This window comes from Arachis hypogaea, chromosome 8 (genome assembly GCF_003086295.3).
Source record: "Arachis hypogaea cultivar Tifrunner chromosome 8, arahy.Tifrunner.gnm2.J5K5, whole genome shotgun sequence".
In the NCBI taxonomy this organism is placed as follows: domain Eukaryota; kingdom Viridiplantae; phylum Streptophyta; class Magnoliopsida; order Fabales; family Fabaceae; genus Arachis; species Arachis hypogaea.
Window position 1 is genome coordinate 44,553,372 of NC_092043.1, and position 19,319 is coordinate 44,572,690.

General features: G+C 32.3%; 2 protein-coding genes across 10 annotated transcripts; both read left to right on the forward strand.

Annotated features, from left to right (window-relative positions):
• Nucleotides 1-412: 412 nt before the first annotated feature.
• On the forward strand, nt 413-9,623 carry LOC112707691 (cellulose synthase A catalytic subunit 3 [UDP-forming]). Of its 8 annotated transcripts, none has more exons than XM_025759583.3 (17): nt 546-751; nt 844-925; nt 1,181-1,265; nt 1,667-1,874; nt 2,084-2,279; nt 3,138-3,358; nt 3,445-3,562; nt 3,658-3,835; nt 4,016-4,282; nt 4,395-4,740; nt 4,861-4,998; nt 5,457-5,582; nt 5,677-5,889; nt 6,010-6,274; nt 6,730-6,932; nt 7,662-8,012; nt 8,501-9,623. In XM_025759583.3, the coding sequence occupies exons 4-17, from the start codon at nt 1,851-1,853 to the stop codon at nt 9,083-9,085; spliced, it is 3,231 nt and encodes a 1,076-aa protein (XP_025615368.1). In that variant the 5' UTR covers nt 546-751; nt 844-925; nt 1,181-1,265; nt 1,667-1,850; the 3' UTR covers nt 9,086-9,623. The 8 variants fall into 8 exon arrangements, with proteins under 8 accessions (XP_025615367.1, XP_025615370.1, XP_025615369.1 ...); XM_072201466.1 differs by having other exon boundaries at nt 575-751; nt 844-929; XM_072201467.1 differs by having other exon boundaries at nt 642-745.
• Nucleotides 9,624-13,326: 3,703 nt separating this feature from the next.
• On the forward strand, nt 13,327-15,966 carry LOC112707693 (senescence-associated carboxylesterase 101). Of its 2 annotated transcripts, none has more exons than XM_025759587.3 (4): nt 13,327-13,560; nt 13,646-13,982; nt 14,309-14,848; nt 14,958-15,966. In XM_025759587.3, exons 1-4 carry the CDS (start codon nt 13,544-13,546, stop codon nt 15,825-15,827), a joined length of 1,764 nt encoding a protein of 587 aa, XP_025615372.1. In that variant the 5' UTR covers nt 13,327-13,543; the 3' UTR covers nt 15,828-15,966. The 2 variants fall into 2 exon arrangements, with proteins under 2 accessions (XP_025615372.1, XP_025615373.1); XM_025759588.2 differs by having other exon boundaries at nt 13,336-13,560; nt 14,961-15,966.
• Nucleotides 15,967-19,319: the final 3,353 nt, after the last annotated feature.

Sequence of the window (19,319 nt, forward strand, 5' to 3'; positions counted from 1 at the left end):
TTAGGGAAACCAACTCTATATAAGCCAAGAATCAGCCAACTGGTAATCAGATGTTGTTACTAATAGGCACACGTATGTTTTTTTTCTTGTAATTGGATGGTTTTGGATATGATTTCTATATTTTATGTGTTACGTATTAATAAAACATAATTAATTATATGAAATCAACTAATGAATGATCAAAGCATCTGTTCCGTGATTCTCTCCTAACACTAACGTGGTCAACAATAATTTAACAAACAAATTAAATTATAAATTAATAAACTAATTATAATTAATCATGTTGTTCCATTCTTGACTGATTATTAGTTGTTCATATACTTTTCCTTTATTAAATTGTACTCTGTATCACGTCACATTGGTACAGTCAGGTAACGTTAACATTGTCCCAAGCATCGTCACTCACTTGGTCAATCCACACTTCCAAAAATTCCCAACAACGAGACAACCCCTTCAATAAAAAATAACAAAAATTGTTCCTTTTGTCATAAACTGACTCAGATAAATAATTATTTATAAATTATTAAATTCCATTAAATCTCACTGGTACTAGTAGCAATAATTTATTCCACTCAGTTTTTAAGGATAACATTTTGTTTAATGCTTAGATTTTTTGTTCTTACGGAATCATTGTTGGAGGATAAATGTTTGAGTATTTGATACACAAAGCTAAGAACCCTTGTGAACTGTGATTATCTTTTCTTCAGCCATAACAAGTGTGTCTCTTTCTATGGCGCGTGAAAAGGTGTCGGTAGGTTTTGTACTAATTGCATTGTCGCTTTCGTTTGCTTTAAGTCTTTAGCGTTTTAATTCATTATTATCATTATTGTTATTCATTCACAGCTATAACACAATTTGGCACACTGAAAACCATTGCTTCAAGCATTTGTGGCTATGAAGAGAGATAAATAGATAGAGATACACTGTGAGTAAGAGAGTTCTTCATTGCTTCTCTCTCTTCTTTTTCTTTTTTTTTTCTTTGAAAAGTGTTTTTGTTCCTCATTTGTTTGTGTGTTTCTGTTCAGTTCTGATTCTGACATTTATGTTTTTCATTTTTCTCGCTGTTGATGGTTCCTGATTTTGTGCCGTTCTCTTTCTCTTTCCTCTTTTGTGAACTGTTGAGTGGGGTTTTTGTGTTTTGTGGTTTATTTGGGTTTAATTGTACAAGAAATTCGTCTAGGTTTTGTTCAAATTCTGGGTGATCTACCCCTGTTTTCAGTGGAAACTCGTGGAAGAAGAAGAGTGCTTTTATTTGATTTTTTATGGTAAGTTTTCTCATAACGGATTTTGCAATTTCAGTGTGAGAAAGGTGAGAAATGTGGAATTGTTTTCTGTTCCTAAATCCTAAGTTTCTAACAAAAACCAAGGTTGAGATTTCTGTTAACTGTTGATCATTCTTGTTTATCAAGGGAAAAAGAAAAACCGTTATTTATTTATTAATTTTTTGTTTGTGCGGAAAGTTCTTTGATATCTCATTCATACATTGGGAAGATTCCACTTTTTAAAGAGAGGGGAAAAAACGTAGAAAGAAGAAGAAAAAACGAAACACAGAATTTAAGAGCTAAAAGTTTCTTTTTCTCACTTTATAAACTGTTGAAGTATTTTATATGAATACTTTTTTTGGAGCTAGCTTTTTTCTATTCTAATAGCTTAAATGTTTCTACAGAAAAAAAGGAGCATATTCTGCTGTAGCAGTGGATCAAAAGAGAGGAATATTTACAATTGATCTTCTAAGCTATCATTAGAAAGTGCAGAAAAGCTATTAAGTAATGTGTGTGTACCTTAAGCTTGAACAAAGCATTTGATCCCTTATTGACATCATCTTGGAAGAGCTTTAGTGAAGAGTTCCTATGGAGTCAGAAGGAGAAGCAGGGGTGGGTAATTGTTACCTCAGACATCTTATATTTTTTCCCACTTTTTTTGGTGCAACTATTGGTTATTGAATGATATTTTATTACATGTTATTATGAGTTCAACTATTTTAACACTTTTAAGTAGTTTTCTTGCAGTGCAACTATTGGTGATTGAATGATATTTGATTAAATAACATTTTAATTATGTCTTTGGTTTTGGTATTACTCAGGCAAAGCCAATTACAGCTTTGGGTGCGCAAGTGTGCCAAATTTGTGGTGATAATGTTGGGAAGACTGTGGATGGCGAATCATTTGTCGCATGCGGTGTTTGTGCATTCCCTGTGTGCAGGCCTTGTTACGAGTATGAAAGGAAGGATGGGAACCAGTGCTGCCCCCAGTGCAAAACTCGCTACAAGAGGCACAAAGGTGAAAAATTAAATCTCCATTGTGCTACCTATTGTATGTGTTAATTCTCACCATTCTTCATTCATATGTCGCAACTGTGCAAAAGACTTTTAGGCAGCATAGCAAGCCGCTTAAATCTTCAATAAATTAAAGAAATGGGTGGCATTGCACTCATGTAAAGTCAGGTCAAGCCTTACATTCAGCATACAGCACATTATCTTTTATTATTTTATTTATAAAAATGTCTTCCCCAAATACTGATGGTTTGCGTAGCCATGCTATGCTCCCTTTGATGTCAACGTTCCCAACAAATTTCTTTCTTTATTATGATAATAATGTCCTACCTTGTAGCAAAAGAAACTTTTATACTAAAAAAGATTTGCAGTATGCTTGGAAGCAATTTGAATAGTAGACCACTATCAAGTGAACCAGATGTAAGAATATATCTTTTCTGCTATCGGATAGGTTTATCCATGTACTGCATAGACTAGCTCTAGACTAAACAAAATCTGCTAACTGGATGGAAGTTTCTAGAATATTTCGTTTATACGATGAAGGTTTGAACTATAATGGGGATTTCCTTGGCCCTCGAGTAATATTGGCTGTTTTTCCCTTACCTATTTGACATGCATCTGTGTTTTGTTTTATGTGAAAGGGTTCAGTAGGGTTTTGAATTAACTGGATTTGTAGTGATTAACTTATTCTGCTTGTTGCCTCCGTGTAGTGCAACTGTAATCTGCATTAAAGTATCACAAAACAGCTGCATTGAATTTTGTTTCTTGCTCCAGTGTCTCCAAAGTGCAAAATCCTTTCGTTTTCATCAGTACCTCTACTTTTGACTCTAATTGGTAATCATACCTCTTATTTAATTGATTACAGGAAGCCCTGCCATTCTTGGAGACAGGGAAGAGGATGTCGGTGCTGATGATGTTTCTAGTGACTTCAATTATGATTCAGAAAATCAAAACCAAAAGACAAAGATTTCAGAGCGCATGTTGAGCTGGCACATGACATATGGCCGAGGAGCAGAGGCTGGTGCTCCAAATTATGATAAGGAAGTTTCTCACAACCACATTCCCTTGCTGACCAGTGGACAAGAGGTGTTTATCTTGTTACATTTCTTTTGTTTTCATCTCTACCCATTCCACACTGAAAACAAATTATCCACTTACTAGTTCAATTTCAGGTCTCTGGTGAGTTATCCGCAGCTTCACCTGAGAGGCTCTCAATGGCATCTCCTGGAGTTGGTGGTGGGAAGCGTACTATCCATCATACTCCATATTCATCTGATGTTAATCAATCTCGTATATCTCTTGCTCTTTCTGATAGACTGTAATTGTTATTGTTCATTATCTTGCTGTCTTATAGTGATTTGTGGTGCATGGATATTATTTTGCAGCAAATATTAGGGGTGGGGATCCAGGGTTGGGCAATGTAGCTTGGAAAGAAAGAGTTGATGGCTGGAAGATGAAGCAAGAAAAGAATGTTGTTCCAATGAGCACAGGCCAAGCTGCTTCTGAAAGAGGAGCTGGAGATATTGATGCTAGTACTGATGTGCTTGTTGATGATTCCTTGTTGTAAGTGTTTCATTTATAATTTTTTGAGGGCCAAATGGTAGTTCACTCTAAGAATTTCATATTTTAATATGCAGTATGACAATTAACATAAGGATGGTTTGGTAATCAACATGATATGTAATTATCTGTGCCATTCAATCTTGTCTATTGTATGTGAGATAAATTTTCTTTGTTATGAAGGAATGATGAAGCTCGGCAACCACTTTCAAGGAAGGTTTCGATTCCATCGTCTAGGATTAATCCATATCGTATGGTCATCATTCTACGGCTGGTCATCCTCTGCATGTTCTTGCACTACCGTATAACAAACCCAGTGCCCAATGCATTTGCATTGTGGTTAATATCAGTTATATGTGAAATTTGGTTTGCTATATCATGGATATTGGATCAATTCCCCAAGTGGCTTCCTGTAAACCGTGAAACATATCTTGATAGGCTTGCACTAAGGTAGGTCCTTCCTAGACTTAAGCGCAAGGTATTTATCGTACAAATACATTGCGTTTAGTGTTTATTTTTTCAATTTGAGATTCTTCTAATCAAGAATCTATGTGAGTTGCAGATATGACAGAGAAGGAGAACCGTCTCAGCTAGCAGCTGTTGACATTTTTGTCAGTACTGTCGACCCCTTAAAGGAGCCTCCACTGGTTACTGCCAATACTATATTGTCAATTCTTGCAGTTGACTACCCAGTGGATAAGGTCTCATGCTATTTGTCTGATGATGGTGCTGCTATGTTGACATTTGAAGCACTTGCCGAGACATCAGAATTCGCAAGGAAATGGGTTCCTTTCTGCAAGAAGTATAACATTGAACCCCGTGCACCTGAGTGGTATTTTGCACAGAAGATTGACTACTTGAAAGATAAGGTTCAGCCATCGTTTGTCAAGGATCGCAGAGCAATGAAGGTAAGTGTGTATCTCGTGTAATTGACTTATTCGCTTTCTTGGTATGTATGTGATCTACTTGCATGAGAGTTGGGTTGTGGAAGAGCATCTTTTAATTTTACTTTCCTGTTCTGTTTCCAGAGAGAATATGAAGAATTTAAAGTTCGCATTAACGGACTTGTTTCAAAGGCACAGAAAGTTCCCGAAGAAGGATGGGTGATGCAAGATGGCACGCCATGGCCTGGAAATAACACAAGAGACCATCCTGGAATGATCCAGGTAGTTTTCATATTTATTTATTGGCCAGTTGAGTTTTTGTTATGAAGATGACTTTCTTCAAAACTAATGCTTTTTTATTTATTAGTTTTGGAGTTATTTCGGGGTTATTATCTATGCCAATGGAATAGATGATGAAGTTATGAGCATGCAATTGTTCTAAATATTGTACATGTGAATTGTATATGACTATCTGTATTTCTAACTTACTATAGTGTATTACTTGTGAGTAGAGATGGATTCAAGTGCAAGGTATTGAGGGCATGTGCCCAACTACGATTTGGGGATTTATTTAGTAGTATATGAATTCATGCATATTTTGCCCCATTATCTTGTTATGTTTTCCTGCACTAAAATGGAAATCATGTAATATGTATATGTATTATATTTGCCCTTATTACCAAAACCTTTTGGGTCCATGTGAGCAAGATGTTCACCAAAATTGAATTCTGTATCTGCAGGTTTTCTTAGGTCAAAGCGGAGGACTCGACTCTGAAGGTAATGAACTTCCAAGATTAGTCTATGTTTCTCGTGAAAAGCGTCCAGGGTTTCAACATCACAAAAAGGCCGGTGCAATGAATGCATTGGTGAGTGGTTTACAACAGAAAATTGGGAAGTTACATTATCTACTCTCATGTTCTTTTCTAATCTCACTGGTAGTAATTATTATTGCCTGTGCAGGTTCGGGTTTCTGCTGTCCTAACTAATGGACCTTTCTTAATGAATCTCGATTGTGATCACTACATAAACAACAGCAAGGCCTTAAGGGAAGCTATGTGCTTTATGATGGATCCCAATCTTGGGAAATATGTTTGCTATGTACAGTTTCCACAGAGGTTTGATGGTATTGATAGGAATGATCGATATGCCAATCGTAACACTGTTTTCTTCGATGTAGGTGTCTTTTTCATACTGTTTGATTTTCTAATAATGCTTTTACTTCTTGTCTTGTGTCATCCTTGTGCTTTACATACATATGAGTATATGATTGACTAACTTAAAAGTTCTAAATAGATAAACTTGAGAGGTTTGGATGGAATCCAAGGTCCTGTATATGTGGGTACGGGATGTGTCTTTAACAGGACAGCTTTATATGGTTATGAACCACCTCTTAAACCGAAGCATAAAAAGCCTGGGTTGCTATCTTCTCTCTGTGGCGGAAGGCGAAAGAAGAGTTCTAAATCTAGTAAGAATGGATCAGACAAGAAAAAATCTAGCAAGCATGCTGATCCAACTGTGCCCATCTTCAGTCTAGAGGATATTGAAGAAGGAGTAGAAGGTAGGCCTGTTGTGCATTTGTTCTGCCTACATTACATTGATGGGTATACCACATAGCTGTACGCAGATTGTAATATCCAGAGGTTCTATTGGTTTCCGATATCTTTTTTAGTGTTTTCTGTTTTTAGAATCTTACAAAGAAAAAAGTGAAAATAGAAATTTAGAATTTATTATTTTCGTTGTCTAAACTTTTTCTTCATAAAATCATGAAACCGAAAAACTCTAAACTTGAAAGCAGGAACCAAATGGGTCCTTCGTTTTCATTACATCGTTATCAGTGTTAGAGATCTGCTACCTATGGTATCTTAAATTGATTAGCCCATCCGGAAACTGTGTTACACTCCACATAATCTAAAGAGATGTTGTAGGGAATGATTTCACCCAGCTTTCAACTAATTAGACCTATTGTTTGTCCTATCATTTGTTATTTATTTCTTTATTTCTTTTCTATTTCAGGAACTGGATTTGATGATGAGAAAACGCTACTTATGTCACAAGTGAGCCTTGAGAAAAGGTTTGGTCAATCTGCTGTTTTTGTTGCCTCCACTCTTATGGAGAATGGTGGCGTGCCTCAGTCAGCTACTCCAGAAACTCTTCTTAAGGAGGCAATTCATGTTATCAGCTGCGGTTATGAGGACAAAACTGAATGGGGAGCTGAGGTATGATGTTATCATATGTTCTAATGCTATTTGATGTACATTCGGGGACTACATTTAACTTTAACGTAGGTGAAGAGTTTACAAAAAGACTTCCAAATGGATCAATTTCTGTTTGAGCCGGTTGTTGAATGAGCTGGTCTTTGTTGAATTGAACTATGGAGTGGGGTGTCTGTTCCTTAATTTCTCCTTGTCATTCTTTGGAGTTTTAGGGTGGAGCTTTAGAACCTTTGCTCTTATTAATTTATCCAATGAAAGATATGAAGTATTTTTAGCATATCTAAGTGGTTACATTAGGTACCTACCAGACCACTCATTGGGCAAGACCCTCCATTCGGAAGCCCTTTCCCAAAAAGCCCCTAGGCTGAGTCACTCTTCATTATTGTAAGAGTGGCGTTTCATAAGAAATTGAAGAATGAATTACAGTGTAAGAGACAGTTCATGTCATCTTTTGAGCTTGGAATCTCGTGTGAATATTGGATCCATTGCCAAAAGCGGACTTATTAACTGGATAGCTGATTTAAGAAGCATATGACAGGCTTAATATATGTCTCAACTTTTTCAATTTATAGGCATTTTCTTTCTTGAATATGGTTGCTTGTGTTGGCGAATTGTTATTAGAATACATTTACAACACACACCGAAAAGAAAAAGAAAAAGAAAAAAAAAGGGGGGGGGGTGAGGCACAGAGAGAGCATCAACTATACTCACTATCTTCTTTCTGTTCCACAGATAGGATGGATATATGGTTCTGTCACAGAAGATATTCTTACTGGATTTAAGATGCATGCTCGTGGTTGGCGGTCTGTGTACTGCATGCCTAAGCGCCCGGCATTTAAAGGTTCTGCTCCAATCAATCTTTCGGATCGTCTGAACCAAGTGCTTCGATGGGCTTTAGGTTCTGTGGAAATTCTTCTAAGTCGGCACTGCCCCATCTGGTATGGTTATGGTGGAAGGCTCAAGTGGCTCGAGAGGTTTGCATATGTGAACACAACAATCTATCCCATCACAGCCATTCCCCTTCTCATGTATTGTACCTTACCTGCCGTCTGTTTGTTGACCAACAAGTTCATTATTCCCCAGGTGTGTTATTTCTTCTTAAACATAATATTGTTATAGTGGGGTGAACACCAATTTGACCTCCCAAAAGATCAAAATGTTGATAAATAAGTCCTTAAAAGATGTTTTATTAGTCAATGCTACCCGAATGATGAATTCTGTTGTTTTTTTAAGTTATATCTAAAGAATGCATTTTTGAGCATTTTCAATCAGATATGTCAGAGACTGATTTGTTAGCACCTTTTTCTTTCGAAAAGAACAAATGCCTTTAAAGATTTTATCAGTACTGATAAGTTTTTAGAAACAGTACTTATTTCTGTTACAGTACTAACCAAACAATCACTTGACTTGTTTCTCCTAGAAATCACATTGTTGGGTTTGTAACTGGTGTCTAAAGCCTTTCTGAAATGCAAAACACTACTATATTCTGAATGCTGTTTTATTATTGTATCAGAGTATCATGTGGTCTTGTGCAACATAATGGTCTAATTTATTTTATCATGTTTTTGCAGATCAGTAACATTGCAAGTTTATGGTTTATTTCTCTCTTCCTTTCCATCTTTGCAACTGGAATTCTCGAGATGAGGTGGAGTGGAGTCGGAATCGATGAGTGGTGGAGGAACGAACAATTTTGGGTCATCGGTGGTGTTTCATCTCATCTTTTTGCTGTGCTCCAAGGCTTACTCAAAGTGCTGGCTGGTATTGACCCCAACTTCACCGTTACCTCCAAGGCATCAGACGACGACGGGGACTTCGCTGAACTCTACATGTTCAAATGGACAACACTTCTCATTCCGCCGACAACGCTTCTCATAGTGAACTTGGTTGGCGTCGTAGCTGGCATCTCCTACGCCATCAACAGTGGTTACCAATCATGGGGTCCCCTCTTTGGTAAACTCTTCTTTGCATTCTGGGTGATCATCCATTTGTACCCTTTCCTCAAAGGTCTCATGGGTCGCCAGAACCGAACGCCGACCATCGTGGTGGTTTGGTCCATTCTTCTTGCATCCATTTTTTCTCTTTTATGGGTGAGAGTTGATCCATTCACCACAAGAGTCACTGGTCCTGATGCTGAGATATGTGGCATAAACTGCTAGACCAAAAACCATAGCCTGCTTGATGGGAATGTGTAGGAATGTAATTATTACTCTGTAGATTTTATATGTTTATGTATGTTTGTGCAGTTTATATCTATATGTAAGAAATCCGAGTTAGTACTAAGCTGGGGAAGGTTGTTATTTTGCTTGTAATAGTAACCTACTCACCTCTTTTCTGGAGAAGCATATATATAAAGGTATTCAGATATGATAGTTTTTAAAAAATTTTCCGCTCAATCTCATGTACAGTGAATTCAAGAGGGAGCGGGGTTTGTTTTAAGGGTAAGAATGGGTGCACGCAGTTCAAAAATGGCCAATGAGTTGAGAGAACTAGAGAGAAAATTACTTGCATATGAGCACTTACAATTCTATCACAGAGATCTTTGTTTCATTCAAAAATTTTCCAAAATGCACATAAGAAATTAGCCATTTATTAGTTATTTGTATAGAAACACAGGAAGATATCCTCTATTCATGTATAAGTTTAATATAACCATTCAATAATAAATGGATTATAATTTATTAGTGGCTGACAAAATGAGTCAAGTCTGTTGGATTGGTTCATTTATATGTTTACTGGTTTCAATCTTGTGAATTAAACAGGCTGATCTACTATATAGACAGACTAGCCGTTTAACTCTCTTAAATTTTTTCTCATTTTATTTTCATTTGTTAAAAGTTTTTTACAATCTAATCCACAGTTAATATTTTAATTAAAAAATCGATTAATTTTAATTAAAATTGTTTATTTAGATTGAAAAATAAAAACAAATAGACTTGTCTGTTTGGTAGCGTTTGTTTTGAGGTACTGGAATAGAGACTGAGACTCAGTATTATGTTTTTTGACTCAAAGACTGGTACTAAAATTTCGATTTCTGTCTCTAAAATTTTAGTATTTCAATACCTCTAAAAAGTAAGGATACAGGGGACTGAAATTTTTAGAGATAGAGACTGAAATTTTAATAATATTTTATACCTAAAATACCATCATTTCAATTAATTAATTTCAATTTTATCTCTTGTACAAATTAAATTAGAATTTCACTCTTGTTTTAATTTCTGTCTTCCACTTTGCACCAAACAAAATACTGAAATTTATTTTTGTCTCTATCTCTTAGTCTCTATCTCAATCTTTCAGTCATTGTCTCTCTACCAAACGCTACCAATCTGTCTCCATATATATTTTATATAAAGATCTAAATGGACGAGTCTAAATCAACATAATTAATCCGTTTAATTGTCATTTTAGGCAATTGTTTTAAGCATTTTTATTTATATATATTTTTAATATATAGTTTTTATTAAAAGAAATATTAACGATTAACACTTTTTATTGATATTAACTAATATTTTTAATCAATATCTTAATTTTACTGTTAAAAATTAGAATTTAATACTTAAAATTTAGAATTTAAAATTTAATATTTAAAATATAAAAAATATAGAATATAAATTAATTATTAATTAAAATAATGAATTTTATTGGTGAAATAAAATACTATTGTTGTTTCGTTAATAACGATGAATACTAATGGTCGAGTCAAGTTGTCGTTTTGAGACGTACACCGTGTGGGGTATGTACTGTGTAGGAAAGTAAGAAATAAACAATGCATTCTTCCCTGGAAGAAACGAAGCAATTAACAGTCCTTTACACTCTTTTCGGTCTTCCCGTTCACTTGGTAAGTACCTTGGCACTTTTGTTTTGTGTATAAAAAAGAGTAATTTTGCTAATTCTCGTCATGTTCTTTATGGATTGGAAAATGATATGATGACTCTTAATAATTAATTCGGTCAATTATTTTTGTTAATATTTTTATTTAGAATTAACGAATTTTATTTATGTATCATATTAGTTGATGATACAGTCACAAAAAAAAAATATTAGTTGATGATATATCAAAAAACTATTTTAAAAGATAAAATGTTTTTATTATGTCAGTAATATGCTGCAGTAAAATACGACAATTAAATTTTTAAAATTTTTTTAAAAAATACTTAAACTTCTAACTAATTTAAATATAAACCTATAATGAACTATCAAATAGAATCAGTATTCTTAAATTTTAATAAATCATTGTATTTGCTACTGCATTAATTATTAGTTTTACTTGATAGCAACCTTAGTTTCTTGTTTCTTATGTTGTAGAAATTTTGTTAATGACATGTGTAAGAAATGGTTGGTCTCGAATGATGTTACTTTTACCACTTTGATTAATAGACAATATAAATATGAAGAAGAATCTTCAAGTAATAATCAATCAATACATTAGGCCGAATTTAATCACGTACAAATACGCGCGCTGATTAATGGCATTTGCAAGATCTGCAATTTAAAAGAAGTTAGAAAACTTGTGAATGAGATGAATGAAAAATATTTAAAATCTAACAAGATTACGTTCACACGCTAATAGATAAATATTGTAAAGATAGAGATATAAAATTTGTATTAGAAATAAAAAAGAAAATAATTTGAAAGAGATTAAACTTGATGAGATAGTACTCATATCAGAACTTTATAGGAAAAAAGAAAGAGATGGAGGAGAAGGAATTGAGGTTATCGCCGACCAAAACCAGTAATCAGTATAGCAAATACAATGACTTGTTAAAATTTAGGAATATTTGTCTTATTTCATAGATCATTATGGGTTTATGTGACTATGTTTAAATTGGTTAGGAGTTTAAGTAACTCTTAAAATTTTTTTAAGGTTTAATTGTCCTATTTTAGTACAGTGTATTAATGATACGGTAAGAGCCTTTTGTCATTTGGAATGGTTTCTTGACACATTATTAATTACGTGACCGCAGACAAAATTCGTCAGCTTTAGATGGAGACATTAACAAAAAATGTCTTACGAAATTAGTCATTAAGGATCATAATATCATTTTCCAATCAATGAGAAGTGAAACTGAAAAGAGAGCTAAAGAAATGATCGAGGGGTGAGATGGGATTTTAATATTACTATTTTAAAAAATAAATATTTAATTTGTTTAACAATAATATACTTAATTAATTTTGTCTGATATTATTTTCAGGGAAGATTAAACAAAAGTATTATTATTCTTAAGTAAAGTTATATGATTAAAATCATAATTTAAGACTAAAAAAAAAGTTGTAACATAGTTATGGTCTTTATTTATACAAAATAAAAAATATTTAATTTCATAAGATGAAATACCCATGAGTGAAAAATTTGCAGAAAAATAAAAAATATCACTACCATTAAGTATATATGAATAAACTTATAAACATGACAAGGAAAAAGAATAAACTTTTAAACGATTGTTACCCAATTCAGGAATCTTATGAATACTACTTAAAGTCCTAAACAGTTAAACTCCATATTATTAAACTATTTGTACATTATTATAAAAAGAAGAAACTAATGTCTTTTCAAACATAATTAGATATATTCTCTCGAATAATATACTCTTTATGTTCTTAATCCGAAACTAAACTCTAATGAATTTCTGATTTTTCTATTAATTGTTCTGGGGGAGGATGTGGGGCAAGCTTTTTTATTACAATTTTAAAATTTTTTGAATAGTATATGATAATAATATTTATTTATTTTTATTAAATTATTGAATTTGATTCTATATTATTTTTTTTCAATTTTTAGTACTTAATAAAATAAAATTTATATTTTTTTTAAATTGACTCGAAAGAGTATTATTTATTTATTTTTATATTAACTTTAATTTTTTTGTAGCAACGATATTAATTAAAAAAACTTTTTCAACTATAAATATCAATAAGAATTGATTTTTAATTTTATAAAAAATAAATTTTTAAATAATTATTTACTGATATATATAAAAAGAGACATATTTTAATTTTTATTTATTATTAAAAAAATTACTCAATTTTTTTTAAAATATAAAATTTAAATAATAAAATTTTAAATTATATACTATTATTTAAATTATTATTTTAATATTTTAATTTTTAAATTTAATATTTTAAAAATTAATTATATTTTATAATAATAAAATATAATTATAACAATAATTATATTATATGTACATAAAAAATATATATATATAAAATATATATTAAAATATAAAATAAATATTAAAATTAAATTAAACAATACATATATTTATACTTAAATATATGATAATTAATAAATAATTTAACAACTAATTTTTATATACATATAATATTTATATTATAAAAATTATTATTATATTATATATATTTTGTCCACTATCAAAATTATTATATTATATATATTTAACAACTGATCTTTGTCTCAGGCCCCTCTCGCTCTCTGTCTCTCTCTCTCTCTCTCTCTGTTGACTTAAAAATTCCTTTCTTAACAATAATGGCATCATCTACCATGTCTTCTTCCTCTTTCCTTCTAAGAAATTCCCATGGCAGAAACCCTTTTCCCTATATAATTCTAATCTACCACCAACACCAACCACATACCACCTTCTCATTACAAAATCTTCATCATGATCCAATTCAATGAGTACTTCTCTTCCCCTTTTTTAATTTATTTAAAAAATAATTTTTGGTTCTCAATAACAATTAACATGATGACTTTGTTATTACAGATTCAGCAGTGGAATTGAGCTTGCATCTTATGTCACAAGCTCTGGTCTTCTCTGCAGATCATGGAACACCATATCATCTTCAAGCATAGCTTCAAACAAGGGAGAGAGGCTTTCTTGGAAAGTTCACAAAGAAGAAGATGCTGATTTGAAAATCATAGTGTTTGAGACAACATCACAAGTTAAACTTGATTTGGTTTCGTCTTTAGAGCTCAAGAACCAAAATTTCCTTCATTTTGAATTTCTATGTACCAGAAAGAATCCAGAGTTCCAGCTTAACAAGGATGCATACCACCTGTTCTACGAAAATCTTCAGAGTCTTGATGAGTTGAAATCTCATGTAAGCCTTTTTCCTTTCACTGTTTCTGTTTTTGAAAGAAGGAGCTCAACACCAAAAAGTGGAACTTATTACAAATTAGGAAAAGAAACAAACCAACAAACTAAAGTTTCCTAAAGTTTGATGTGTGGACAAGTCAAGGTTGTTAATTAGTGTAAATTTGAAGTTAGTATATTTTTAGGAGTATGATGTTCTTCATTTTGTTTTTCAATTACTCTTACAGCAATTAGTGAGATGAATTCTGTGTCAAAGATAATACATTGTCTTGTATACGATTCAAGGGATATGTTGTTTTTCCTATGTAAACATTTGTAGCAATTTTAATGCAGGTTACAAGCTCCACTCGATTGATTGTTACTGGACAAGGTCTTGGTGGATCAGTTGCCATTCTCTTTACCCTGTCACTGTTAGACATATTTACTACAGGAAAGAACCGCCCGCTATGCATCACTTTCGGTTCGCCTCTTATTGGCGACATGAACTTGCAAAAGGCCATGTCGCGTAGCACTACCTGGAATTCTTGTTTTCTACAAGTTGTGTCTCACAAAGACCCTCTTCCGAGGCTGTTTGTCGGTCCTCATGCTACTCAATACATGCCTTTTGGAACATTTCTCTTTTGTTCGGATGAAAGTTCTACTTGTTTTGAAAACCCTGAGTCCATTTTGGAAGTTCTCAAGGCAATGGCCTCAATTCAGGGTGAAAACCAAGGATTTCAGTCTTCTGAGTATGGAAATATAGTGGAGAAGCTATATCAAAAATCAATTTACAAGGACCTATTGGCACGCGGTGTAGACATGACCGGTTGTAGTACGCTACAAGCGAGTATCATTTTGCAGTTATCTGCACTAGGACTCACTCCACAGATGCAGGTAGAATTTGTTCTCTGAGTTCCAAGTTAACCTTACTAGATTTTTTTATGTGTAATTAGACTTGTATTTTTTTGAAACTTAGTTTGAACTGATATATTTAATTTGGCAGCAGCAGAAACAATATAACATTGATATCAATAACTTGGTGAGAACTATAGAGATATTGGAAAAGAAATACAATCATCAGAAGAGGACAATATTTGACCCTACCAAGAAATTGAATGTAATGAAGGTAGACATGGTCCAACTTGAATGGTACAAGAAGGATTCTAGAAACCAAAACATAGGGTACTACGACCGCTACAAGAACATGCTCTCAACGAATAAGTTCTCAACAAGTGACCAAGATGTGGTTAATTTCCACAAAAACCTCACAAATTACTGGGAAAAGATGGTTGAAACTGCAGAGCTGAAGCCCCAGAAAGAAGGTGCAGCATTTCGCACGCGTTGGCTCTTCGCCGGGACTAATTATAGGAGAATGGTCGAGCCCCTTGAGATTGCCAACTACTATTATTCAAATGAGGGCTACAAAAAATTTCCGAAAAGCTATTTTGAAACTAGGTCTAAACATTATAAGCAGCTAGAAGAGTGGCTAAAAGAAGGAACAGCAGCAGCAAGCAATTCCAACAGCACAGGCACAAGGAATGTGGAATCCATTTTAACCTTTGATTCTTGCTTTTGGGCCCATGTGGAAGAGGCATTCATTTCATGCAAGGTGGTCAAAGATGTAAAAGTTGATGTCCAACTGAAGGAAAAGGCAAAGAAGAAGTTGCTTGAATTTGAGGACTATGTTTATGGTTTGCTCAAGAATTATGAAGTGTCATCAGATATTTTCTTGAGGGACAGTAGTTACATGACTTGGTGGAATGAGTATGAGAAAATTGATGGAGCAGTTTCTCATTCAAAACTAGGAAGGTTCATGAGCAATGCTAATAATTATAATGTGAAGTATGTCAAGGGAACTTATAATTTCAACTGAAGTATGTCTCTCTAATTAAGGCATTTGGTTAATTAGTCATTAGTGTGATTGAAAGAAAGTGAGAATTGGGTGTTCCAATAAATGTATTGTAAAAAACTCAAAATGTTTATTTTATTATTGCAAAATTTCTATTTGAGAACCTTAGCCATGTTAGTTATAGTTCTTGTTTTTATAATTACTTCGGAAACTATTTTTAACAATCAATAGCAGATCTTGACATTTATGATTAAATTTGAGTTAGAATATACTCGATTTCATATCAATGAGATGATGTCTTTACTTTTATTCTTTCTTGGGTTGTCTTTTGATGTTTCTTGGTTAACTTTGTACCAATTTCGCTGTGTTTACATCGTTTATATTATAAATGTCGTTGTGACATCAGTATTTTCTTAACAACTAAATATATATTTTTTATGTTGTCAATTAAAAAAAAATAATTGAAGTACATAATCAATTAGTAACAATCATATTTTTATACAAGTGTCAAGAATACTTGGCATATAAATAGCATTTTTTTTTATCTCCTCATAAGTTTCTGTTTTTAGGTGATTTTCTCCCCTTTTTTTTTTCATTAATAACAGAGAAAAATTATTTTGTTGAGCAGAAGTCTTTTGTTTTATTACATTATAGAGCAAACATATCAATACTATTTAATAAGTTAGGTGTTAATTTGTAGGATAAAATATTCATTTTAATTTTTAATAAAATTTTGAGTATTTACTTACAACATCATAATTGAAAAAATTTAAAATATTTTACAATTGTAAGTACATTATATAATATATATTTTTTGATAAGACAATATATAATACATAATTAAGCATTAACTGCACAATCAAAGTTTAAGATTGTTTTAGAAAAAAAAATCCTTTTAAATTTAAAGATATTTAATTGTATTAAAAATTAAATTTTAATTTAATTTATAAAGAGTAAAATATATATAAAAAAATTATTTTAAGAGACCAAAATATTCTTTTAAAACTAATTTAAAAAAAATATGATACCCTTATCAAATTAATTAAATCATTTAGTTTAATCAGTAATAATGCTATATGATCAAGAAATATTATTATTTTAGATTAGTATTTGGCCAATAATAGTTTGTTCTCACATTTACAAAGATTTTACACACATAGAATACATATATTCATTAGAATTTACACAAATGAATTATCACAACTTATACATATATTTATTAGAATTTATACATATGAATATATTTATTTGTTGAAGAAAATTTGATGTTTGTGCTGGCTAAATTACTAACTAAATTGCTAAAGTTGTTGGTGCTCAAGATTTTTTATATTTTAATTAGATCAGAAGTTAAAATTTTGTAAAAAACTAAAATTTCCATTAACTTCATTTTATCAATAAACTAAAATACCGTTTTATCATTAATTTTCAGAAAGCTAAAATACTCTAGGATTAATGAAATTGTTTGATTGTATTAAAAAGGTTAAGAATTTGAATTTTATTTCCAAAATACTAGAATACAATTTTAGAATTAAGATTGTTTATTTATATTAGAAATTATTAAATTTTGGATCAAATTATGTCAATAATTTTTTTAAAATAAAAATATCGTTATAAAATTAATTAAAACTGTTAAATTATGTTAGAAATTAATTTTTTAAAATGGATTAAAATATCATCCTAGTATTAATTGTTTAAAAGACAAAAATATCACGACTAGTCGTTTTTTAAACCAGGGCCAGAACTACGTCGTTTTAACGGACCAACAAAACTGAAAAAGGAATGTCTGAGAAACCTAATTCGATGGCCAGTCTCGGATTTTCTGTCTCTCCCACAGCCACCGTCCTCCTCTTCTCCCCGCCAGCCACCGTTCTCATTTCTCCCCCTCCGCCACTCTTTTCTTCCTCTCCCTGAAGCCACGAGTTCCCTTCTCCCTCTCCCAGAATCCGCCAAGTTCTCCCGCCGCCGTCGCCTTCCCATCGTCGTCTTCCTCCGTCTCCGTCTCCGTCGCCTTCAGTGCCTCAGTTCCGGCACGCATAGTTCTCTACTCCTCTTTGATCCTTGCTGCTGTTGGGTTTATTCTTCCTGCTGTTTGATGTGTTGTTCACAGTTAATTGTTTTTTGTTTGGTTTGTTAATTTTCTTCTTGATTTTGTTTAAATAAATATTTTAAATATTTTATTTACTAAGATATGGAGGTAATTTATAATTTTAGGTAATATTATTTATCTAATGTAAACAAAATAATACATGTATGTCGTAGTAGTAAGATAAGACACATCTTTTAAACAAATAAAATTGGTGTACTGGCGACACGTGTTTGACAAGGATCTCAATGTAACTGGAAACAAGATACTTATATTATTAATTTATTTATACTATAAATGAGATACGGACAGAATAATTTTATTTACACTGTGAATAAGAGATATAATATGACAAATTTTGTTCAAATTATAAAATGATTTGTAAGTATTAACGTTGATCATAAATATATCACTTTTTATTCATTGTTCTTCTTTATTCTTTCAACAGGTTTAATAAAAATGTCTAGCGATAAACACTTTTTTGTAAGTGTATATCCGAATGGTCATATGAGAAACAGTAACGATGAAGTTGTTTTTAAATGTGATAATCTTATTCTATTGCACACTGAGCGATTAAGTTTTTTGTCTGAGTTGAAAAGAATATTGACGAGTTTGGGTATTAATAAGATAAAGGAAGTTGGAATAGTTGGGTATAGATGGTTAACACCGATGGGAAATAGAGTATATCGATTTCGTCTGTTTTGGTTAGATGGCGATGAGCATGTGCGCTGGATGTTTGATGTCCACCGAATCATAACCGAACAAGTGATTGAGTTTTTTGCGGAGGTTCGTGACGTAAATGGTGAATATATTTTTGTTAGTGTATATCCTAATTATCACATGAGAAACAGTAATGATGGAATTGTTTTTGAGTGCGATAGTCCTATCCTATTGCGCACTCGTCGATTAGGTTCGTTGTCTGAGTTGAAGAGCCTAATATTGGCAAGTTTGGGTGCTAATAAAATAAAGGGTAAAGTATATTTTTTGTCCCCGAAGTTTGACAAAAGTTTTAAAAATACCCCTAAATTTTATTTTGTTTCAATTTTGTCCCAAAAATTTTCGATTTGCATCAAATATACTCTCGGAGACTAAATTTTCAAAAAATTTAAGACCAATATAACAATAATGCATGAAAATTATGCTTGATTTGCTTGTGTTGAGGGGTTGTTCTTATGAAATTGTTGTTGAATTGATCTGAAATTTTTTTGAAAAATTAGCCGTCATGGATATATTTGATGCAAATCAAAAATTTCTGGACAAAATTGGAATAAAATAAAATTTAGGGATATTTTTGAAACTTTTGTCAAACTTTAAGGACAAAAAATATACTTTACCCTAAAACAAAAGATGTTGGAAGGGTAGGCTATAGATTGTTACCATTAATGGGAAATGGAGTATTTCGATTTCGTCTTTTTCCGTTACATAGCGATGAG

Bases quoted from the DNA above. Each gene is read 5' to 3' on its own strand.
- LOC112707691 (XM_025759582.3), top strand. From the start codon at position 1,851: ATGGAGTCAGAAGGAGAAGCAGGG. The intron at 3,359-3,444 runs GTGTTTATCTTG...GTTCAATTTCAG, and splicing joins TGCTGACCAGTGGACAAGAG to GTCTCTGGTGAGTTATCCGC. The intron at 5,583-5,676 runs GTGAGTGGTTTA...TTGCCTGTGCAG, and splicing joins CCGGTGCAATGAATGCATTG to GTTCGGGTTTCTGCTGTCCT.
- LOC112707693 (XM_025759587.3), top strand. The intron at 13,983-14,308 runs GTAAGCCTTTTT...ATTTTAATGCAG, and splicing joins TTGATGAGTTGAAATCTCAT to GTTACAAGCTCCACTCGATT. The intron at 14,849-14,957 runs GTAGAATTTGTT...TTAATTTGGCAG, and splicing joins GACTCACTCCACAGATGCAG to CAGCAGAAACAATATAACAT.